Source organism: Ailuropoda melanoleuca, chromosome 11 (assembly GCF_002007445.2).
Source record: "Ailuropoda melanoleuca isolate Jingjing chromosome 11, ASM200744v2, whole genome shotgun sequence".
Classification (NCBI taxonomy): domain Eukaryota; kingdom Metazoa; phylum Chordata; class Mammalia; order Carnivora; family Ursidae; genus Ailuropoda; species Ailuropoda melanoleuca.
This window is the reverse complement of record NC_048228.1, coordinates 52,127,391-52,152,446: the sequence shown is the minus strand read 5'-3', so window position 1 is coordinate 52,152,446 and position 25,056 is coordinate 52,127,391. Positions and strand designations below refer to the sequence as shown.

Genomic DNA, 25,056 nt, shown 5'->3' with positions numbered 1-25,056 from the left:
TGTGTGTATGCTTGTCCTGGACCGCACAAATGTTGGGACAGGACCTATGGAAGGGAAGAACGAGAGAACCTGACGCTTGTTCAGAAATCCCCCCCCCCCACCTGATGGAGGTCTTAGACTGTCTTCTTCTGTCAGCCTACTACACGCACTGTACACGCCCATATTCCCCTCGACCACAAAGCAGCCAACGAGAAGGTTCTCGCCCTCCCTACATTGTCTCTTTCTCTCCACTCCTCCACCCTGAGGATCCCCAATAAGGTACCTTCGGAATTTTGGGTACCTGTTGGCATACTTGCTCAGCCGCTTCCTGAGACCAAGCATCACAGTCCCCATGCAACCAAAGATAATGAGTTTTGGGGGGCATCCTACTGACAAAAGACAGTTGTTGCTTTTGGGGGAAAGAAAGAACATGTTATATTTTTTTCTCCAGGAAGCACAACCTTCTTCCCAAATGTTATTCTGTCATTAGCATTCCCAGCACCCACAGGGAGCCTGGTGATATCATTAGTCCTGACTTTATGGAGAGAGAAATTGAGTCATACACCAGGTCTGTAGGTTCTCATTTGGTGGCTCAAAAACAGAAGCGTTTTTCCTCTTTTTGGACTAGGATTGCCTCTCCTTTCCATCAACAAAACACTCGGGAGAATATGGCTTTTCTACTTCAAACAAGTGTCTTCTTCAACCAGTTTGATGGCTGTGGGGCATACACATTCTGTCTAGTCATATGATAGCCTTCAAATACCATATGGTTGGACCAGGCTCTGATTAGTGGTGGTTTTGCAGATGTTAGATGAATCTTCTGGAATGGTGGGTGCCCTCAGTTGGGAATTTTTGTGAAAGTCCCTTACAATGGCTTCACTCAAACTAAAGAACACAAAGACCTAGTATTGATACTAAAAAATATCTATCATCGTAAGATTATTTTTACTCTCTCTTTTTCTGTCTCTTGAACAGAAGGGTAGCCCATTCAGTGAAGAAATGCTAAGGCCAGCCTGGGTTTGGGCCAACTGATCGATGGCCAGCGTCTCCAGGGCTGGTAACTCGGGTCTGTATCACGCCCAGAAAGAGGAAATCCCTGCAGTCTCCAAAGTGGAAACGAGCAAGCAAAAATAGCAAACATCTGTTTGGAGACCCATCTACAGTTTCATATTAGCTGATGGTTTTTATGGAACTTACAGACGGATCAAAGGGAAGATGCATTTGTGCTATGAGGGCCCAGCCTATAAGCCAGAGAACACTTCCGTTTTTCGAAGGGTAGAGAATCCATGTTTTCACTCAGTGAATATTTACGGAGTCCCTTATCTGTGCCAGGCACTAAGACATAAAAAATAAGCTGCAGGCCCTATCATTAGGGCTCCCAGACGGTCGGGAGACCAGCCTGGAGAGACACTATGGCTCGGTATAATGTGTGCTACAATTAAAATCTGTGTGAAGTGCTATGGCCCCATTAAGTTGGAGAACACGTTACAGGGGGGTAAGGCTCTCGAGTTCTCAGAATTGGGATGGGGAGAGGGATTTGGGGTAGGAAAACCAGCACAGGCAAAGGAAGGGAGGCAGACGGTAGGGAATAGTTCAGATTGCTAAAATATGTTTATTTTAGGAATTGTCTGAATTCCTATTAAGAGCCAGGCAAGGAGGATGCTTGGTGAGCAAATCCACTATGGCCAGTGCTCCGTGTGCAATTTGGAGGCTGGAGAGGGAGGCGTGCATTAAACAAAGCTTCTTGTAAGCAATCACATAGTTAGCACGCCAATGTCAGAGCTATCTGGTTAAGGTCTGGGGTGCTCTGAGCTCAGGAGGGCTTGGGGGTGGGGGAGGGAGGGATTTAGCAGGAGAATCAGCGAAGGCCCTTCAGCTAGCTAACCCTGGCATGATGAATAGGAGTAACTGGGGCAGAGAGGAGAGAGCACTGTTTAGGCAGAAGGAAGAGAATTAAGGGAAAAGCCTGGTGTGTTTGAGGGCCTGGTGGGGAGCAAGGCTGGGGGGGCAGACTGGGGCTGGATCATGGAGAGCCTTCCAGGCCTTGCTTATGAGGGAGCAGAAGGCTAGCTGAAGACAAAGCATAAGCTGACACCCTGCAACCTCTCCCCCACCGCACCTCCACTCCCACTCCTGGGTGGGACAGGCATGACTTTCTTCCAGGAATCTCCCAACTATCTTAATGTTAATACCTTGCTAGAGGGGAAAACAACCTTAACATGACAATGGCAAGCCCTCTGGTATCTTGTAGGTATCTTGTAGGGCCCCTGGGTGGCCTTTGGATCAGGTCAGGATCCCAGGGTCCTAGGATTGAGCCCCCCACATCGGGCTCCTTGCTCAGTGGGGATCCTGCTTCTCCCTCTGCCCCCCTCCCCCCCGCTTGTGTTCACAAGTGCTCTTTCTTACTCTCTCGCTCTCTGTGTCAAATAAATAAATAAGATCTTTAAAAAAAAAAAAAGGAAAGAAAAAGCATATGAAAGTTCTTTTGAAACCTCTCTTTCCCTTATTTCCCCCAACTCCTGAGTATACAATCACCGCCCCTCAAGACCCCAGGGCAGCAGCTCTTTCTGCCCACAGGTCCTATCCCTGTGCTTTGATAAACCACCTTTGGCACCAAAGACGTCTCAAGAATTCTCTATTGGCCAACGGCTCCGGACTCCACCCCACTGAACCTCACCTATATTATAAAACCACATCATTGCTGGGGACTTGAAGTTTTAGCCTCAGGTCAGAGAGAAACCAGTGCAGGCTGCCCGTCCTCCTGTCAAGCCTCAGAGGGGTGTGTTGTGGCCCCCTTGGCCTCTCAGGAAGCTCACGGTGGTGGCCCTCTGGCTAACCTTAGCAATCATTTAGCATGCAGCCCTCAGCAGCCATGGGGCCTCTGCCAGGCAGGCCTGGCGTGATCCGCGAGACCACAGGCAAAGGCAACACACAGCCTGACTTGGCAGCAACGGAAAGGGCCTGGCTGCGTTTTGATCGAGTTTCACTGAATTTGCCAAAGCTTTGTCACATGTTTCCTCAGGTACTTGACAAGCCAAGGGCAGGAAAGGACAGGTTGGGGGTGGTGGGCGGATGATGGGTAAGCAGCACCGGCAATCAGGCTACCAGGGACTCTAGCACTGGCCCACGTTGCTGCCCATGAAACCCAGGAAAAGGTGACAGTTGGGGGCGTTCATTGCCCCCTGGCTGCCAATGCGGCCGAATGGCGCTGACACCCGGGCTGGCCAGGAGGCGGGAGCACGTGTGCAGAATGCAGCCTCTCTACCCTGGAATATCTCAGTACAGGGAGAACTCTCCTACCCAAACCTGGAGGCCCCCTGATCCCTTCTCCTAGCAAGGCAAGAAACTGGGGATCGAACCAGACACCTTTCTTTCATACATCAAAGAGACAGCAACTCTGGTACTCATCTCTCCCATAAAGGACAATGTACACGGAAATGAATAATTTTCTTTCCAACTAAGAATCTGCTTTTCCTCTGAGCAACAATCTGCCAGCTCTTCTTGCAACATAAAAGCTTCAACCTGACCAAACTTCAGGAAGGGCTGACATTTGTAAGCCTCCAAGGAGGAATTTCAGATTAGCTAAAGTTGGCCATCATTCCCTAGAACTCTCATCTGGGCCAAGTCTAAGAGATTTCCTTCCTTGAGTCAGCCCATTTCAGGCACGTAGGCCTGTCACTCCCCAGGTGGGGCACACCACATCTGGCAATGTCACTGTTTTGGAACAATGCACATTGACCTCTAATTTAGAGAGTAATGTGTTCGATTTCTTCATTCTAGTTTTTCTGCCGTTTTCTCAAGGAAATATTAGAACTAATTCTTTTCTTTAGGGGAAAGTGGCTCTATTTGGAATGGGAAGGTGTATGGGGCATTATTTCAGCTGCCCAGACTCCCATGGGCTCCCCCGTGCTTACCCTGTAATGGTGGTTGCTGCAGTACATTCTACCACTCTTTTCGAGTCAAGGACACAGTGGGGGGGGGGGGGTTGGGGGGGGGGGGAGGTTCAGTGTCAGAGGTGGATGCTCTAGTTCTGAATCTCTCCCTACAGGTTTCTTTCTGGGCCACACAGCCCCAGCTCCCACTCTTAGAAGTATGAGTTCACTTACACCACGTTCTGCATCCATCTTCCATGTATCATATGAGGAGCTGTACTCACTTACCTCATAGCCCCTTTCTAGCTCTAAAAAAAAATTTTAATCCTGAGAAAGTATACATCCTTATGTGTTTGACTTATTCAGTTTGATATTCCTTTGGAAACACAAATCCATCATGTGAGAAAGCAGAAATGATACTTCCTCAGACTATCTCCATGATTCTGAACATTGAAGTCCTAACCCCCAAAGTGATGGTATTTGGACTTGGGGCTTTGGGGAAGTGATGAGGATTAGAAGAGATTGTGAGGGTGGGGCCCTCGGGATGGGATTGCTACCTTCAGGAGAAGAGACAGCAGAGAGCTTGCTGTCTCTCTTTCTCTCTCTCTCTCTCTCCCCATGAGCGCACGTGAGGAAAGATCATGTAAGGACACAGAGAGAAGGTGGCCACCTGTAAGCCTTGAATAGAGCTCTCATCAGAAAACACCAGAAACTGAATGGGCCCACACCTTGCTTGGACTTCCCAGCCTCCAAACTGTGAGAAGCAGACTTCTGTTGTTACAGCCGCCCAGTCTACATGGGACTTTATTCTGACAGCCTGAGCAGAGGAAGACAGCAGGCGTTCCCTGGGATACTCCTAGCAGGCCTTGGATGTCTTCATGCTGAAGGAAGACCCCCCGCCACGCGATCAGAATGTATGGAATATGCACCATCACATAAGGCAGGGCAGACGCTTCTGATGCCTTGTTCCAGTGAAGATGCCCAGCTCTGTCACAGTCTCCTGCACTGTTGTTTTGTTAGGATTAGGAATTGCTTGAACTGGACTGTAAAGTATTTTAAATAAGTACTCAGAAGGTAGCCATGGGAGATGAATGACCACCTCCAGTTCTCTTTGGAAGCAGGAAGGGTAGGAGCTATAAAAGTATATTCATCAGAGTTAAACAAGGAAAGAGATATTTCTAGCAAGAAAACCAATTACTGGAGCATGTTCTTTCCAGCACTATAATGATGTTCATGGGCCAGCTTTTCAGCTCCCCTGGAAATGACAATGCCAGTGTCACCCTGAACATCATACACTTTAAGTGGCATCTTGTGTGTTCTCATCCTTTCAAAACCAACTCAAATGTCCTCTCTTCTGTGACCTGTCTAAATGTCATTTGAAAATGACATTTGTATACTTCTGCATTCCACGGTCCCTATACAGGATGTACCCATCTTACTTCAGGGCTCCCACTGTAACCTGCTTTTGCTTCAGTGAGGCACTTACCACATCATATTACAGGAAGCTGGGTGTCCTTTCTGTCCCGCTGGATACTGAACTCTCAGAGGGCAAAGCCACAGGCATAGGAGCTACTCAGTAAAAGAATGAATGAATGAATGAATGAATGAATGAATGAATGAATGAGTGCTCCTTTGTGTTTGACTCATTCCTCATGTATCCCAGGCTTCCAAAGGCTCTGACTTGGCTACCAGGCTGAGACCGTCTCTGCCTCCTTCTGCCCGTCTATTTTATGATACTATTAACAGGAGTTAAACATCGTCATTTTGGGGTTTTCACCACAGAATAATGAGCCATGGGAGCTACCAGGATGCAGAGCCAGTCAGCTCCAAAGGTCACATATGAAGATCCAGCATTTTAATAGTATTTCCCCCAACTGTTGTTTTTGTCCATATTTTAAAGATCTCTTGCTCTGTATTCGTTCAGAAATTGTTGACACTTCAGAGCTGCCAAAAGTCCACTATGGCAACATGGACTATTATGGGGCCAAATTTAGGTCTGCCCTCCTATTTACTAGGAGAGAAACTGTCTTATAGTTTATGGTCTTGACCAACTCCTTTTCAATAAGATAAAGCCAAGTACTTCGATAACAATTCAAACGTTAAATTCAGTTAAATACGAGAAAACTGTTTTCAGGAGAGATTCTGTAGCACAGCTTGTCATCAGCTGCGGAGTCGACCGTGCCCCAGCATGAAGAAGTAAGCAGTTCTCCCCCAAGTGTCTGAATGCATCCACACACATCTTCCCCCTTCCTCTGTGCTGGAATCTAGCCCATGTTTTATTCCTTATGAAGTCTGATCATGGATAGCCATTACCCGTATGCTACCTCCAAGGAAATCTCCTCAGAGCATGGAGGGTTAAAGAGTTGAAGACCGGGGGCGCCTGGGTGGCACAGCGGTTAAGCATCTGCCTTCAGCTCAGGGCGTGATCCCGGCGTGATGGGATCGAGCCCCACATCAGGCTCCTCTGCTGTGTGCCTGCTTCTTCCTCTCCCACTCCCCTGCTTGTGTTCCCTCTCTCGCTGGTTGTCTCTATCTCTGTCAAATAAATAAATAAAATCTTAAAAAAAAAAAAAGAGTTGAAGACCTAACATGACATCAGGCATAGGTATGTGTCATGGTAGAATGACAGAGCATGAGGCTGCCTTTGCAAGCAAGGTTCCTGCGCTCACATAACACTGTGTAGGCAGCCATTCCTGAGGTAGTTCTGATGGATGTGGCCATACTGATACGTAGAAGAGAACAGAGAGATTCTGGAGTATTTTTGGATAATGTTCTTAAGTTAGTTCTCCTTCCTTCCTTCCTTCCTTCCTTCCTTCCTTCCGTCCACAAGTACTTACTGAGCACTTACCATGACCTGGGCACTGTCCTAGGCTTGGGAGAAACAGCAATGAATAAGACCAGGGCCCTGTCCCTCATGGAGCTTACATTCTGATAGAAGAGAGATAATAAATAAATAATAACATAATTTCAGGAAGAAACTTCTATTTTATGGGGGATAAAAATGAGCAAAGGGTGTGGTGGTTCTTCAAGAAACCAAACATAGAATTACCTTATGATCCACTATTTCCGTTTCTGGATATATACCCAAAGGAATTGGGGCCAGGGTCTCCAACAGATATTTGTACCTCAGATTCATAGCATTATTCACAGTCACCAAAAGGTAGAAACAACTAATCAAAGTCCATCAGTGAATGAATGGATGGATACAATGTGGTCTATATATACAATAGAACATTATTCAGCCTTAAAAAGGAAGGAAATTCTGACACATGTTACAATATGGATGAACCTTGAAGACCTTATGCTAAGTGAAATAAGCCAGTTACAAAAGGACCGTATAATATGACTTTACTTACATGCATTACCTAGAGGAGTCAAATTCATAGAGACAGAAAGTAGAATAGTGGTTTCCAGGGCTGGAGAGAGGGAAAAAGGGATACTGTTATTTAACGGTACCGAGTTTCAGTTTGGGAAGATGAGAAAGTTCTGGAGATGGGTTAGTGGTGATGGTTGAACAGGAATGTGAAGGTACTTAATGCCACTGAGCTATATGCTTAGAAATGATTAAAATGGGACGCCCGGGTGGCACAGTCAGTTAAGCCTCCAACTCTTGGTTTCAGCTCAGGTCATGATTTTAGGGTTGTGAGATCGAGGCCTGATTGAGCCCAGCATCAGGCTCCACGCTCAGCATGGAGTCTACTTGAGATTCTCTCTCTCTCCCTCTGCCCCTTCCCCCACACCCCACACTCCCTCCCTCTCTCTCCAATAAATAAATCTTTTAAAAAATGGTTAAAATGGTAAATGTTTTATGTATTCTAACAATTAAAAAGTTAATTATTTAAAAAATAAGCAAGGAGCTGGAGTAGGAATGATTTTAGTTAGGATCATCTGGGAAGGCTCCTCTGAAGAGGAGGTGGCATTTGAGCAGAGACCAACCTGAACGCTGAAGACAGCATGGGGTGACATAGGGGATTAGTTTGGAATTTTGTTCTAAGTGCAACAGATTGGCTTTGGAGGGTTTTGTCTAGTTAAAGAACCCGCTCTGATTTACCACTTTAAAAGCTCACACCGGCTGCTATGTGAAAAATGACTGAAAGGGAGAAGTCTGGGAGGCAGAAGACCAATGAAGAGATGATGGCAGTTGTCTTGGCAAGTGACTGGTGGCTCAGGTGGTGTTGAGATAATGGGGGAGGTGGGGAAAAGTGGTTGGGTTGGGATATATTTTCAAGGTAGAGTCATCCTGATTCGCCAATGGATTTGATATGGGGTGTGAGGGAAAGAGGTGCATTAAGGGTGATGTCTCAGTTTTTAACTGAGCAACTCAGTGAAAGGGGGTGCCAGCCACTGAATGGAAATGACTAGGGTAAAAGCTAGCTGGGGGATGGTGAGGGGCATGAGGACTCCATCAAACGATGGTTTACATAAAAAGTGAAATCAAAATCCAGGACTAGCTGAGTGATACACATAGAAGCCATTTATTAAGTACCTGAATGAATGAAAGAATTAATTAGTTAATTAAATGGAATGTGTAAAATGGAGGGAGAAAGGAAGGAAGAAAGGAAACTAATTCTAAATGTTCTAAAATGTGAAGGAGAACGTTTTGCAAAATGATACGACCGTAAATACGCCAACTAGAATTTGAAAGAACTCGGTTCCAGTCCCAGATAACATTTCCAAACCTCAGATTCCTCCTCTCAGCTTTTATTCTGGGACTTCCTGCCTTTCTCCCTTCACAGGGAATGTGTTCACGTCTTGACTCATCGCACCAGCAAGCCTATAGACCTGGTATCACTGTGCATAAATGCGAAAGCAGACCTCACAACCTCTGGGGCAGGGAACGGCCAGTCCATCAGCTCCGCACTCACCAACCACGGCTTCCCCACCCTCAGCACACGCCCTGGGCATCCCCGCAGGTATTGGGGTGCAGGCCCCATAGCAATCCAGACAATTCCCAGGAAAGGTCAGTTCCCCAGAGAGTCTCACTTTTTAAGAGCACAGTTTTAAGCAAGCAGGAGACAAGATTAGTTAGTTCCATGGACTGGCTAGACATGTGTTGACTGACCCACTCATTGTTCTTCCTGGGCCTTCAGGCTGGTTCCCACGGATAGTCACAAAGGGAGGAGGGAGCAGTTAGTGGGAAGAAAATATTCACAAGTCACCTTCACAGTTGGGAGGGCACAGTGCAAAATGAGGAAGACGTGTGAAATGCTGTGAAGCAGCCCGGCCTGTGAGGCGTCCATCCGCTAACCACGTTTGTGCTGGCTCTTCCACAGGACTGAGGGTGCAGAGCCTGCCTACTGCAGCCCCCTGGCCTGTTTCTCTTCCGGCAACCGCTGTCCCTTCCACGGCCATCTGGACGAGCTCTCCACAAAGCCCTCCTGCCTCCCCGACCAGGGGCACGCCCTGCAACTCGGTCTTCCCAGTTGCAGCCTCGGCCCCAGCACCTACAGCCCCCAAGAACATTTCCACAGAGCACAGAGAAGAGGAGCCGAGCAGCCCAGCCTCTCACTGGGAAGGCACGGGCACAGAGCCCTCACCAACTAGCGGTGGGGTGCCCTTAACAGCCGCCCCCTCAGAACACAGCGCAGGCACTCCGGAGGAGGCAAGCCGGCCGCCGACAGGGTCCCAGCCCCCCTCTGAGGCCCCCGCCGAGTCTCCCACCCTCAGCTCCCCTCAGGCTCCAGCCTCATCACCCCCACCCCTATCAACCTCACCCCCGGAGGTTTCTTCCGCCTCCTCCGCCAGCACCAATCACAGCTCTGCTGAGACCAGCACCAAGCCCACGGGAGCCCCAACCACCCCAGAGTCCCCAACAGAAGAGCACGGCTCTGCCCACACACCCACTTCCCATGCCACAGACGAGCCGGTGGCCACACAGACAACACCCCAAGCAACAGTGCCAGCCAAAGTGACCTGCGTGATGATGGACATCGAGACCACTGCCTCCCCCGGGGTGATCATGCAGGAAGTGGAGCACGCGCTAAGCTCAGGTGAGTCTCCGTCCCCAGCACGGAGATGTTAACGATGCAGTGCCATTAACCCCACACTACTGATTTCAGCTTGCATTTCGGAGTGCAGAGCCTCAGCTCAATTCACAAGAACTTCCACAGAAGGACAAACTGGCTTTTAGTCCCTTGATTAGCTTCCACATGCTATCTCGCTAATGGCCGCCGGTCTTTACGACTTGCCTTCACATGTCACAGAGAACGTCAACGGGGGAGACAGTATACACAGAGGGGGTAACTGTGCAGCTTTTGGCCAAGCTTCCTAGGTTTTAGTTCTGGCTTCTGCCCTTGGGCAAGTGACTTCATCTTTTTGTACTGTTATTTTTCCTCATCTGTAAAATGGGGACAAAATAGGTTCTGTTGGACAGGATTCTTGTGGGGATTAAATGAGATGACCTATGAAGTGCTCAGCACAGTTCCCAGCGGGCAGTAAGCACTCAGGAAATGTCAGCTATTGGTATTTTGCTTGGTGTACTAACAAAAGTGCTTACCTCATGGAAACCAGTCAGGCCAAGTAGGATGGGGGGAGCGGGAGGGAATTTGCTTATTCTTTATAGTCACTGATATATTTCTTGGGAAAGACAATAAATTTTACAGGACATCACATTTGTTTTTATTCTCCCAGCAGTCCTCTGAAGTCAGTATTATTCTTATCTCGATTTTGCAATCTTGGAAATTACGGTGAAGAGAGATTTAGGGGTCTCTTCTGAGGTCACATGCATCTGGCATTGACGTAAAGATGGTAAACTTTAGGGTACTGGGCAGGAAAAGGCTTTAGTGGGAGCGTTTGGTCTCCCGAGTGAGAAACAGTGAGGTGAGAACAGCCAGAAGGTGAAGGGGCAAACGGAGCTGCGGCCCCTTCCCTGGGGAATGTTCAGAACACAGCTGCACGACCAGCTGGGGTCAAAGGCATGGCTGTGCTGAGGAGAAATGAACATCTTTTAACAAACAGTCAATAAGCAACCCCTATGAACAAAAACTCCCATGAACAGTAGAAGTGGGGAGACAGGGCTAAGATAAACAAGACATGATTCCTCAGGAAAGAGCTCACAGTTTACTAGGACATGAAGTCCCAAAGAATTGTGTATTCTTATTTCAGAGGCCCGGTATATCCGTGAGAGTCCCCACGAGAGAGAGAGATACAATCACACTGGGATAAAGGAATTAATCTCAAAGGTCTTGGCCGGGGTCTGGGGGAACTACAGGGGAGCATAATAGCAGAGCTGTTATGAACCAGGCCTAGGAGGAGGGAACAGTCACCAGAGCCCGGAAAGAGAGTCTTGTAGAACAGACCACCTTGATAGAAACAGTGACTCTTGGTTGAGAGACACCACTGACTCAAGTTTCATCTCCTGGGAGCGAAGGAAATTAATCTTCCACCCTCCCTGTCTCCCTTCCCCCTGAGATGCACCCAGAAGCGAAGAACAGGGAAAGCCACCACATCCTCTATCCAGGTCAGCCTCCCGGAGGGCTCATCAGGGAGCGAAGCAGAGAAGGCCAGAGAGGGGCACAGCCAAGTTCAAATGTTGATTCTCTGTGCAGCCCCCATCCCCACCTCCGGCTGGCACTCATCACACAGCATTTAGATGTGCACTTTGTCTCCACACCAGGCCCACGCCCCCACTTGCTGCCTGACGCTCACCGTGCTTCCAGCATGCAGGGACCATCTCAGCATGGACCCAGTCCCTGGAATGGAGTGCGTGCTGACTTGACTCAGCATCTTAAGGACTCTAGCAAAGGGGCCAGCAAAGTACAGGCTCGCAGGGCTCCTGATCTCTTCTCTCTGTCCCAGTTCAGGCCCTCCCTGCCACCCCCTGTGACACTGCTTCTTCAGTCTTCTAGCTGGTCTCCCTTTCTCCACTATCTGTCCCCTCCAGAACACCCCAGGCATGGTAGATTCATATTTCTGTGCTCAGACTCTGAGCTTGGCATGCAAGAAATCTCCGTAATCTGACACAACCTACTACTTTCCGCGAGCACCCTCGTTCCATGGACTGGATTAGCTAAGGTAGCCCAGACCCAGCATTCTGGCTTGTGTTGTACAACCTGTGACTTCCTCAACTCTAAGCCAGCAGGGTGAAGAGGTACAAAATTAGTGACAGACCTGGATCTTAAGCCTTTATAGTTCTAGGGAATACTGCACCCAGGAGCAACCCCAGGGTGAATTAAGGAAGGACTGAGGGACTGACTTGAGAAGACACATGGGGGGCAGGGTGGAGAGAGAGAGGGTACATTTCATAGACCAAAAAGGATTTATCCTTGTGATCTAGTAAATCAAAAGATATTTTCTGTGTATCTACCAGTATATTGTGCTTGAGGCAAAAGACAAGACCCGTCTTTGAGATTTCATAGCTTCAGTAGAGAGAAAGGGCACAAATAAGTCTTCATACCACTACGATGACCACATTAGTTTCTCATCTGAGAAGGAACGGAAGTGGGTAGAAGGATCTTTGAGCAGATGGGATACAATCTGTTCATTTCAAAGGTGAAGAAATTATGTCCCAGAAGTTTGGAGTGCCTCGCCCAAGGTCACACCGCCCAGTGGCAGAGCTGGGCCGGGAGCCCAGATCCTGAAAACCACAATCAAGCCTTCTTTCAGCAGGCGGGGATCGTTGTGCTGCCCTTTCCCCAGCCCCGTGGGCCCGCGGCACCCAGAGACTGTGCTGGCAGATTAGTACTTGGGGGTGTTCTCGTTTGGAGCTCCTTGAGCTGCCTTCATACTGGCACTTCTTTTAGCGTTTCGTCTTACTGTGTATGAAGTTCACATGGCATATTTTTATTCATCCAAGGGCTTGTCCACTCAACACATATCTGAATGTGGTCACCAGTGAATAATTCTAAAACGAGGTAAATGCCATGGCAGTGACATGTGAGTAGGGGCTGAGGGAAGGTTCCCTCCATGATGGAGGAAGCTGAGTCCGAGGAGACGAAGGGAATTTGGACCTAAAGAGAGACAGGGCCAGGGAGGTTCAGGCGCTCGTGCGCAAATGCTGGGGGAACTGGTGGTTGAGAATCCGCCCAGCATGGCAGTCACCAGAACTGCTCTTGCGGAGGAGTCCAGCGCCCCCCACATCTGCCAAGTCTAGGGGTTAAAATGAGGCCCGGCTTGACCCGACCTATCAGCAGCATTGGCCAGGGACGGTCACTGCCCTGGGCTTTGAAGCCCTGTCTCCCCCTGACCTCCACGACACATCTCTCAGGTCTTCACCTGCCTGGCTGAGCACTCCTTCGCAGTCTCTGCTGCCTGACTTCGCCCCTCATCTCCTACACTGGAGCACCCCAGGGCCAGTCCTGCCTCCTCGGTCCCGACCTCTCCACACTCAGTCCTGAGATGATCTCATCCTGTTGCAGGACTTGACATGCTATCCATATGCTGATAACTTTGAGACAGATTTCTATCCCTGTTTTGTGTCAGTGAACTAAAGACATGTATGTCCAGTTGTCAACTAACTCATATCTCCACATGCGTGGCTCATGGGCGTCCCACACTGAATATGTATACGGTGAGTTCCTGATTTCCTCAGCCCTCCATCTGCAGCTCCCTCACCCTCCAGAAACCCTGGGCTAGTCCTGGACTCCTCCTTTCCTCACAGACTCCTCATGCAGCCCATCAGAGCTCAGGCTCCTCTCAGCCCCCTCGCTTCTCTCACCGGTATGGCTTTAATATTCCTATAATGGATCCCTACTAGCTCTCCCTTGCCAGAGAGATCCTTTTAAAACCTAGGACAGACCCTATCACTCCTTGGCTCTGACCCTTCTGGTCCTTGCCCTCTGAAGCACAGCCAAAGCCAAGTCCGTGTCACACCTGCAGTGCTCCCACAATCTAACCCGTGCTGTGTCTCTGCTGTCTTCTCTTCTTCCGCTTTCACCTGCAAACACACCGGCAGCCTTACTGTTTCCAGAACATACTGAAGACACTCTCGCCTCAGTCCTTTGTACTTGCTGTTCCCTCTGCCTGAAATATTTTCCCTCTAGGTTTTTAATGTCTCACTCCTTTTCACCCGTCCAGACTTTGTTTGGCTGCCATGCCCTCAGTGAGCCTTTCCCCTTACCCCTGTGTGAAATAGTCACCTCATCACTGTTAATCCCGTTACCCTGACTTATTTTCCTTTTGATTACTTACCACTTTCTGACTTTATCTCATTTATTTAGCGAGTGGGTGTCTGTTTTCCTCCATTAGACTGTCCGCTCCATGAAAGCAAGGAATTTGTTCACAAAGATGTAGGTTACATCCCCAGTCCCTAGAACAGAGTCTGACACATGTTCAATATGTGAATGAAAGAGTCAGTCAACCAATACCAGAGAAGTTGTTTAACCTCTGTGAGCATTTGTCATCTCATCGGTAAGATGAGATAAGGATAGTATCCCCATGATGAGATTATTGTAAGGTTTAACTAAGAAATTTACAGGTTAGTGGCTGTAGACCAATGGCTCAGTCAATGTCTATGATTGTTATTTCACTATGATTTATCATCATCATGGTTATTGCCATTTTGCTTTTGTTACTATTATTTTTTTTGTTGTCATATTTATCATAATGAAGAAGGCCCACCATCTTCAACAAACTCTTACTGAGCTTTGACTATGAGGCAGGCTTCTGGCTAGATACTGGGGATTTGGCCATGAATAAGACATCACTGTCCTCATGGAGCTTTCAGTGTATCATGTGCACAGCATGGCAAGTAGCGTAGTTTAGTGGGTCCCAGACTGCATGGAGGGGGGACTTGCAGAAGCAGGAAGCAAGGTCTCAGGACAAGTGTTAGAGGAACCTGAGGAGTAGGGTGAGGGGATTTACTTTACTTGCCAGACCACTGATGGTCATCGACAGCTTTGGATCGGGGGAAGGAAGTGCTGAGAATTATATTTTAAGGATAGTCCTGTGGCAGGAAGAGGTATGGTAAGTTGCAGGGCGTTCAGTACCAGAAACACATAGACCAGTTTCTACCTGGTTTTCAGTTTGCCATTGCCACTGATAGACCATGTCACTTCATTACTCTGACTTTAAGAGCTCTTAGATATAAACTGAATACAAGAAAGGCAGTCTTTCAGGTCCTTTTGGCTTATCATACCAGGAAATTGTGTATCACGATTATCCTCTGCTGAAGAAATGAGATCCGTATTCATATGAGACTTACCGAGAGTATACATGTTCTAAGAGTCAAGCTAGCAGTGGACACAGGTAAGCGCTGGGTGATCTTCAGAACATTCCAGTTAGGTGATCTCGATGGTATCTGCTCTACCAAAGAGATTCAGTAACTTAATCAAATTCTCACTTGAGTGACCAGACCAGGATTCCAGTTCCGTTCTCCTGACTGACCTTAAGTCAAGCGTTTGTTCTGCTACAGTGATCCTACCTGAAGTGACAGAAGTGAAAAGCTGGGGGAGGACCGATGGCCTCCATCACTACTGTGGAAATTAGCCACGTGGGATGTTGTCAAAGGCTGCGTGTGGCCAGCTGAGTCTATGGGGCGGGGCTGCCTGACGGGAAGGAAAGCAGGTGGTAGTCACAGCCATCCGAAAGCGGCCATGCAGAAGAAACGAGCTTTAGTTTTAGTTTTTCGGTTTTTGTTTTGCTTTTAAGGAAGAGAGACATGATTTGTTAAGTTGGGTCCTCTTGTGTAATTAATCGGCTCTTCAAGGGTGGACACTATGACTACGATATGTTTTGACCCATGACCCAAATTGAAGGGTGCCGTGTGCAATTCAGTGTGCAGCAGGTGCTTGATGGATTGACTGACATTGCACGAGTTATACTAGCGAGATCTTCAATTCTTGCAAATGCAAACTTTGAAATTATAGTCACTTTGCTTATTGCAGAGTGGATATTCTCTTTTGTCTGTAAAAGCCAACTGTCCACTGGCCTTACTGTGCCAGCTTATACTTCCCATTACAAAGGGAAGGCCATGTAATTGTGAAAATTGATGAAGGTTTTTGAACTTTAAATTGCTCATCTGAACCCCAGTCTTTATTCGGGGTGAACTGTGCTAATAAATACCCTTCTATAAAGGGCATTTGTCAGGCACAGCCATCTAGACAGCCCTGCATCCATACCTGCAAGGGACTTTTAGCTCCACATGACATTTCCTCATTCCATGATTAACTCTTAGGACAAGCCATAGATTTGAAAAAGAATGAAGTCCTAAAAAAGGTGGAAGTCTATTTTTTAAAGTACACATAGAAAAATTTTAGGAATAAAAAAAATGTATATTGTGGTAAGTTAATGACCATCATATTTAAATGATGTATTAAAATATGGTAAAAATATATATGATTTATTAAAAACACATAAGTGGGAAGATCATCTAAAAGAATGTTAAACATTTACTGACCAGATTCTTTTGGAATGCCCAGAATGTGTCAGGAAGTGAGAATCCTGAACGGCATTCTATCCCTCCTAGGCTCAGTGGTACAGACATCCCACTGTTGTGCGTGCCCAGGCCTGGCCTCTTACACTAAATGGTGCCGCCATCTTTTCATGTCACTCCTTCTTTACTCCCTACACCCTCTCCATCACCAAACACTGTTGATTTTGAAGTCTTGGTAGCTCCCAAATTCATCCACTTCTCTTCATTCTCCCTCTCATGTCCAGGCTCCCATAATCCCACTGTGATGGTCCCTTCACGTGCTCGCCTGCCCCAGTCTCTTCATCCTGTCCATTCTCCACATGGCAGCCAGAGGGATGATTAGACACAGATCTGCTCAGGTCACACATCACCCAGCTACCACCTGCATCCCAGCCCCTGTGGGGCCTCCCACAGCCCTGGGGATGAAACCCACAAGCCCAAAGAGCCATGCAGGGCCGGGCTGTGCCTGCCATCCTGCCTCATCCCACCCCGCCCACCCTTCACTCTCTGTACCTCCCACACTGGGGTCCCTCCGTTCCATGAACATGGTGATCTCCCTCTTGACACAGGGCCTTTCTTCATTAGAATGCTTCTCCTGGGAACCTGAAACACATCCCTTCACCAGTTAATTCCAACTCATTTCAACTCAAGGATCACCTGTTCAGGAAGCATCTCCTGGCCCCCAGTCCTGCTCTGGTCTTCTGGTTACAAACGGTCACAGTTCAGTTTTATCTCTTCTTCACATTTACTCCTGTGGCTCTTTGTGCACTGTTTACCCTGTGTTTCCAGGTACACGAGGGTGGGGCCTTGTCTGTGTCTCATATATCCCAGCACCTAACAGTCTGGTTTAACGACTAAATGTCAAACTTTAGACAATAAATCCACGTATTTTCTTAGCCTCATAAACTCTGACCTTTGGATTGAGAATGAAGAAAAACACTTTGACCTATTGTCTTAATCTCTCTGAGCTACGAGGACCAAAATCCCATGGGCCGGGTGGCCTGAACTACAATGTAGTTTTCAGAGTTCTGGAGGCTAGAAAGCACAAGATGGAGGCACTTGCAGGTTTAGTGCTTGGTGAGGCTCCCTGCTTCTTTGTTCACACATGGCCACCTTCTTACCATGTCCTCACATGGCAGAAGGGGGCACAGGAGTGCTCTGGCATCTCTTTTATAAGGGCACTAATCCCATTCATGAGGGCTCCACCCTCACGGCCTGTCACCTCCCCAAAGCCCCACCTCCTAATACTATCATATTGGGGGTAGGATCCAACATATGAGTTGGGGATTGGGTGCAGACATTCAGTTCCTAATACCTGTGCACACAGATACCCCTCCCCCAACACACTGCCATCATTAAAGACCGTCTAAAGGGCTCTCTGCTGCCACGGTGGGTTTCAGCCCAGCCCCCTTCCCACCACACCTCTCTTCCTACCCTGCTGACTCCCTCCTGCCTTTGGTTCCCATGGACTTCCGAGCTGATGAGATTATGGATTGCTATAAACCCTCACTCACATTTTAAAAAAAAATTTTGTGCCCACTTTTTGAAACTTAGGCTAAACCTCAAAGCTTGTGAATCCTGAGTAAATTCCCATAAGGAGCTCCAATGATCAGATTTTATTTTAGGTAAAAATTATTCTAAATACTTGTCTCTACTACTTTTTCTCTCCTTTGGTTTACTTTTACTTAATCTGAAATCTGATGATGAAATATTTCCAAAATATCCTTTGAAAAATATATGTCAAGGTAATAAAACCAGCTAGTTACCATTTACGTTGTTACCTAGTAGCTAGTTACCATTTCTGTTGTTACCTCGTAGCCGTTCAACTCCCTCCCATATTTTAATTGCCTCGGTATCACCTTTCATCACATTTGGATAGTTTCTGTCTCAGTGGAACACTTTCTTATTTTCTGTTTCAAATACTTTCACCAGTCATGTATGACTAAAGTGATTCTGGAAATGCTTCACTGAGAGAGTGGGAGTTCGCTTATAAGCATAGCTGATATCATTAATGAATCTATGGCTTGCTGTTTCACTGGAGAAACTGACTGGAATAGACTCGATTCTATATCCAGACCCTTTACCATAATCTTCTCACTCAAAAGATCATGTCTTTTCTTTATCAAATAATAACAGGAAAGTGAAAATGGATCAGCACCAATCCGTCATCTTTATCAGATAAGAATCTAAATATCCCACCCCAGAGTATTGACGGGGGAGCATTGCACCAGAAGAACACATGATGGATACTTAATTTAATACTGCCCTCAGCATAACTTGTGTCTCTGGTCTTATGAAAGAAAAATAGTGGCCAATAAGAGACAGCATTTCATTTAACAGTGCCTTGCTTTTATCATCAGACTCATGGCCTTCAGGTAGGAACCATAGTTTCAAAAATGAAGGGGAGGGGCACCTGGGTGGCTCAGTTGGTTAAGTGTGGGACTCTTGGTTTTGGCTCGGGTCGAGATCCTAAGAGTCATGAGATCGAGCCCCCCATCCAGCTCCAAACTCAGCACAGGGTCTGCTTGAGATTCTCTCCCTCTGCCTCTTCCCCTTGCTTGCTCTCTCTTTCTCAAATAAATAAATAAAATCTTTAAGAAAAATAAAATAAATTTTAAAATGAAGGTGAATTCAGGTTAAGATCATAAAATCTCAGTCAGTCCATGGAAGTAGGCCATCAAAAATACTTTGCCATATTTCTGTTTGGAGAAATTGTGGGGTCATTTTAAAGCCGGGCTCTGGAAGGGTAAGAATATTACTAATAGCACAAACTTTGGCATCGGGCTGCCTGGTTCAGATCTCACTGGTGCCACGTGCTGGATGGGAGATGTGAGCAAGTTTGTTCATCGCTGGGTGTCACGTTTTCCTCGCGTCTAGAATGAGGGCTGTAGCATTGCTGTATGTGGCATATAGGCTGCTTATTAACTGAAACAAGCATATGAAGTGTCTCTTGCGGAGTTCACAGGAAGTACAGGTTAGCGGATTATTATTATTACAGTGGGCAGCCAGCTCTTCGTGTGGGTACCAACAAGGGTTTGACTCTTCTAGACTTTGATATTCTTAACTTGAAAAATCAGAATGTTTGTAAAACACTTGAAGACCCCCAAAAGGATTATTACTGTCAATCTTAGGTAATAAGGATCCATTTAAGTACCTATCTATAACCCAGTACAGAAAAGAACAATCAAGAGTGTGAAAGGGAAAAACAACTACGTTCACATTTGAAATCGTAATGCTTTCATGGAACTTTGAAAATGCAGAGGAAAGGGGTAAAGAGTACACACGACTAGAGATTCCTAGCGGGGAGAAAAGAAATCTTGTGGGGAGCCGGGCTGGGGGGTAGGATGCAAAAGCTGAGCCAGGAGTTCGCCAAGGGCTCACCGGCAGCGGAGGGCAGAAAGGTAGGAGCTAGGGGTTGCATTTGTCTCTTAACTGGCCTCAAAGTTTGGAAATTTTTTCTTTCTGAAGTTTTTAACCTTACAGGCCTGCGTCTGGGAGAAATTAAAACATCGTAAAATACAGTATCCCGAAGCAGGTTTCTACCTGGCTTTGGTGACTCAGGACCTGGAGGCAAGGCTAAACGAACTGCTGATTCTGCAGGGATCCCTGAACCCTTGGGTTACAGTAATTACACTACTGTCATTGCCGTTGGCCAAGGTGTTGGGACAGGTGTCCTCTGCTCCCCACCCATATCCCATGATAAAAATCACAGATTTGCACACTGCTTGGCACACAGGGTTGGGCCTCTCTTTTGGACTCGGAGAGGTTCCTTTCCTTCCTTCTTGCTCCTGTCCCCTGAACCAAGGAAATAGCACTGTGGAAGGTCTCACTTGCTAAGGCTGGTGAACCCCGAAGGAATCAGAGCTTTTACCTGCACACTGGCTGAGGCTCAAAAAGGGCATATGCCTCCTTTTCTGGTTTATTTTACCCTCAGGATTGTTTTATCCATGGTCATGCCTCATTTTCATCATTGAAATACTAAAGAAAGAACAACAAAAAACCTCCCCTTTGGTGTCCACAGAGATAACTCTTAAACAAGACAGTGGCGTGCTTCCTACAATCCATTATTTTTTCCTTCTGAGTCGTTCACAAAGGGATGACTTCCCAGTTGAGATTCCCAACCTGGTCCTTCAGGTTGAAAGTCAGAGGCTACAGAAGGCTGACTTCCCAGCCTACACATTCCTCCTCCTCTCCCCTGCCCTGAAGCTAGTCATCCCAACCCAAGGGAAAGAACCCCAGGACGTTGTTTTGGGTCATTTCAATGCTAATTGCATTAAGGATGCTCAGGTAGCAGACTGATTTAGGGATTTCTTTTCCCTTTTCTGATTGACTCCTGAATACAAATATCTTTGTCCCCCAGTCAAGGAATAGGATGAGTTAATATGACAGAGCTGACCCGCTCACACTTACAGATCAGAATTTTCAGAAAAGGAAAAAGAGAATTCTTTGTCATCCAGGGCAAACAATAGAGGGGAGTCTCTGTTTTTGTTTTTGTTTTTTTCCTCCAGAAATCACCCCAACCCTGTGCCCCCTTCCCTATCCCCCAGGGATCTGAGCTGAAATTCCCACCCATGGCAAGTTGTGGTACTCTTAGCTCATTAGAAGTTCTAACTCAGCCCAGGCTGAATTATATTCATTGTATAAAGTAATTTAAAAATAGTGACAATAGGCTATAATGCCAGGAACTGCAAATCTGTGCCATAGGAGAGAGCGGAGAAGGGCAGAACTGACATGGGGCATGGCAGGGGACAGACATCGGGGCTTAGTTAGCATCATGGACCCAGAAATGCAGTCTTCCTCCATGTCTGCACTGCTCCTGGGAGGGGCTGAGGCAGGACAGTTGTCCCTCCTATGTCACATTTCCATCAACTTTGGCCTCCACCAAGCAGTAGTACTCATGAAACTGCCACATTCCCTAGGGCAGTGGCAGGAGTCGACACAGCATCTGCTGACCCCAACTTTCTGCCTTCCATTCTTTTTGGCCTCTTCCGGGGGGGTCTAAGGACAGCTGATGTATCCCCCAGCCTAGCATCTCATTCCCCCAACCCCTTTGAGAAACTGGTGTTCCTGGGAGCAGTGTTCCCAAAGTATGGTCCCTACATGGGTAGTGTGCAAGGTGCTGAACATTTTTTATCCTGATAAAACCTGTTTTTGTTTTCATGTGAATTTGAAAAAAGAATAAAATAGCACATTGAATTCACGACTCCAAAGCTATTATTGTTTAGGCTATATGTAGTAAATATCTAAAGAAAAATAATGACTTGATTTAAAGACATATATTAAGAAAATTACAGTGTAGGTGGTGTGGAGATGGCAGGAAAACACCATGAGAGTGGTATGGAGATGTGTGAATTTTGGAAACATTGCCGTGAAGTAGGGCCAGGATCCTTGTTTATTGTCTCAGCTACCAGCTCCACTTGGGATGAGTCCAAGAAATAGAGAATTTAAAAGAATGCAAACCAGAAATCAAATCTAGTCCCAGCTCTGCAGTTGATGGAGTCTGATCTCAACCGAATCCCTTAATTTCTATAACCTTCCATTTTATCATCTGTAAAATGAAGAGGTTAGATTCAGTGAACCTTCTTAGAACTTCCTTTCAGCAGAAAATGACACATTATCCCATTGGTCACAATCTCACTGGAAACAAAACCTGAATTTGAGATCTGCAGTCATTTCTAAGATACCCAGGTTGGCTCACATCTTCTCACATCAAGTTTTCTTACTGGCTTTAGACTTTTATGGATAAGAGGTGCCCAGAGCCTGTGAGACCCTTCTATTGCACTTCCTGATGGACAGAGTATTTTAAATACACTATTTAATTTGGAAAGATGCTCTGAAAGGAAGAGGGTGTTTCATCAAAGTTTGGCATCTCGTAAACAATAAACATCAGCTGTGTGGATGATTGAATGAATCCTCATTTTACAAGTAGAGATAGAGACACAACTGAGGCCATGAAGGTGGTGGTGGTGGTGGGGGGGGGTAAAGCGACTTGCCCAAGACTGTTCAGCTTGTGAGGGTGCCTGGGTGGTTCAGTTGGTTGAGCCTCTGACTCTTGGTTTCAGCTCAGGTCATGATCTCAGAGTGGTGAGATCGAGCCCCTCTTCGGGCTCTGTGCTCAGCACAGAGTCTGCTTGTCCCTTTTCCTTCCTCTCTGCCCACTCTCTCTCTCTCAAATAATTAAGTAAAATCTAAAAAAAAAAAAAAAAAAGACCATTCAGCTTGTGTCTTTATAAGGCCAGTCTCTATGCCAGGTCTTCTGATCACATGAAGTAGAAAAGCATGGGTTTGGGGGACCCAGCCTTAAAAGTCGAATCCCATTTTTGCCCACTAACCAGTTGAGCTGGTAACTTGAGTTACTAAGTTACTTGAGTAACAATTTGAATTTTTGGTAACTTCTTGGAGTCTTTATTTCCTAAATGCCCAAATGGAGATAAGACCCATCTGTGCCTGGCACAGGGTAGCTCGAGGAAATGATGGCTGCTCTGACTTCAATAACCAGGGTTACTTTCCTTTATGATTTTACTACTGTTCTTGGCACAATACTCCACATGTCCCCTGAGAGCAGTTGTTGAGCCAAGAATGAACTCAGGGCAGTCTTCAAGGAGACTCTGTGAATAGCATTCAGATGGAGGCTCACCCACGTTTCAGGAGAAATTCTCATTCCCCAAGGGCTCCTTTGGTCTGGGGAGTGCTGAGTGAGAGGAATGCTCCCTGACATTGACAGGAGGCTGCCGTGTGATCATCGAAATGCTGTGGGTGAAGAGGATGGGGAGCGCAGTTCCTAGAAACCCAGTCTAGTTCACATTACAAGTGTCAAAGGAGAGCTGGGATCGGGGGACCTGAACACGTAGTTCGAACAAATTGCAGGTGGGAAAGAGGCTTCATTAGTGTTGGGAGAGACTGTAATTGTAAGTGAAATGAAGAAACCTTAAGACCATGATAACCAGGGACAGTGTCCATTTGTGTGCCCTGGATTGTGTTCACTACAAACCCGGGCACCCTATGTCCCTAAAGTATAGCTCCTGTGCCCTCACAAGGAAGAGGAAACGAGCATTCGCTTGATTAATATTAATATTAGTTAATATTCATGTTTCAAGGACATATCTTCAAAGAGATTAATATTTTCAGTATACATCTTTAACTGTATGCTGCCTAAGTAGGTCAAATGCTTAGATAAAAGTGAAGCCAGTCCCCAAACCAGGTCTTCTGATTACGAGACAAAAGGGATAGGTATTGGGTATCCTGCCCCAAAGTTTGGATCCCCAGTCTGCCCACTAACCAATTCTGCCACGAAGCGAGCATTTAAATAAGCAAATAAACATGAAATAAAAGGTGCCAGTTGTGGTAATATTTGACTAAATTTGATAAAGTTTGCCTCTGCCACTCTGTGCAAAGGGATGAGTAAGCAATAATTTAATGATTTAAAGATTTGGAGATATGGGACAGTGGGGAGAAGGACTAACTTACTGAGGCAAATTTAGGTTTTGCTAATTAAAAACATTTCTGTAGCATATTTGCATGCAAGCTGTATGCCTTATAAAGGAGATCCATATTTGCATCATAACTACTAATAAAGTCCAATTTTTAAAATAGCTGTACTTTTGGAAGAAATCATATATTCTATGAATTTCTTACTTTGGGCCTAGAGAAATGAAGAAGTATATTTGGTATCCTAGGATTTAAGGGACTTTCGATCGAGAGCAGACATAAAGTCATGAGAGGGCTCACGTAAGACTATCAGTATAATAGCATATATTGTCTTTATCTTGTATGTATGTGCATAACTACCCATAGCTACATGTGTCAGAGTTAGCTATATACTAGAATGTTTATAAATTGTGCCATGCTAAGTAAAAGCGCAAACATCTAGAAAAAGAGGGCTCAAGATAAACAGCATTGCAGATGAGTTCCAAAGGAAGATTGGAGTTGACAAGGTTCTTGAAAATCATCCCTCTGCCCAGAACACTTCCACGGTCCCCATTCCCCACACTCTCATGGTATCCCCAAACACCATGTCTGGCTTTGAGAATACTCCCATGATTTGGGCCTGAATACCCAACCATTTCATGGTCCCTACTAATTTCCTTTACATCCTTTAATGGAGACTGTGGCTTTGGTTTTTTGTCAGCTCTGTAAATTGGGTGACCTTGGGTAAATTGCTTAGTGAATCCCTCAGTATTGAGGTCTCTTGAATCCTAAAGTGAAGGGGCGGGGCTATGCAAAGATCACAACAGTCCCCTCAGTTTGTGCTAATTTACAAAGCACTCCATCTCATTTGATCCTCCCAATATTCCTGTGAAGTGAAGAGGATAAGGGTTGTCCCATTTTTTAGATAAGGACACCAGTTGCATGTGCTTCCATCTCCAGGCTTAGCGCTGAACATTCAGTCCTGGAAATGTTAGGTATCTGTTCTCCATCTAGCTGGCTCCAGCCTCCGATCTTCATTGTTCTCTGTTCAAGTCCTGCCCATCCTTCAAAGAACAGCCTCATCCCCCAGATTCCAACTTTTATAGACACCCGCAAGTTAGAGGCAGAAATACAGAGTTTGGTACCATCCACCTCCCACATTTACTACCTACCTATCAATCAGTCCATTCAATCCTACTCTCTGCTGGATGGTTCTGGAGCCTGACACCAGTCTCTGCAACTGGGTAGTGAAACCTGGGAGCCCTGCCTGTTGCTTCTCCAAGCTCTGAACTGCCCTAGCTCAGAGGAACCCATGCAGCTTACTCAGGAGAAGCTCATGGGAGTAATTTGGGATCAGAGGGAGATAAGCTCAGCCTCCTTCGTTGTGGGGAAGAATGGGAGGGAAAACAGGAGTGAGATCCAAGCAGCATTCAAGGCCAGAAGTCCAAG

The 25,056-nt window shown here is 46.5% G+C and overlaps 1 protein-coding gene across 3 annotated transcripts in view; it reads left to right on the top strand.

The window, feature by feature from the left end:
- The window catches only part of PARM1 (prostate androgen-regulated mucin-like protein 1), a 100,573-nt gene that overhangs the window by 57,280 nt on the left and 18,237 nt on the right, over positions 1-25,056 (top strand). For 2 of the 3 annotated variants that reach the window (XM_034671682.1, XM_034671681.1), the window contains exons 2-3: positions 8,588-8,764; positions 9,125-9,841. In XM_034671682.1, coding sequence (XP_034527573.1) covers positions 8,653-8,764; positions 9,125-9,841 — 829 coding nt within the window. In that variant the 5' untranslated portion in view covers positions 8,588-8,652. The remainder of the gene's footprint in view (positions 1-8,587; positions 8,765-9,124; positions 9,842-25,056) is intronic. The other variant, XM_011224879.3, reaches the window with a different exon arrangement.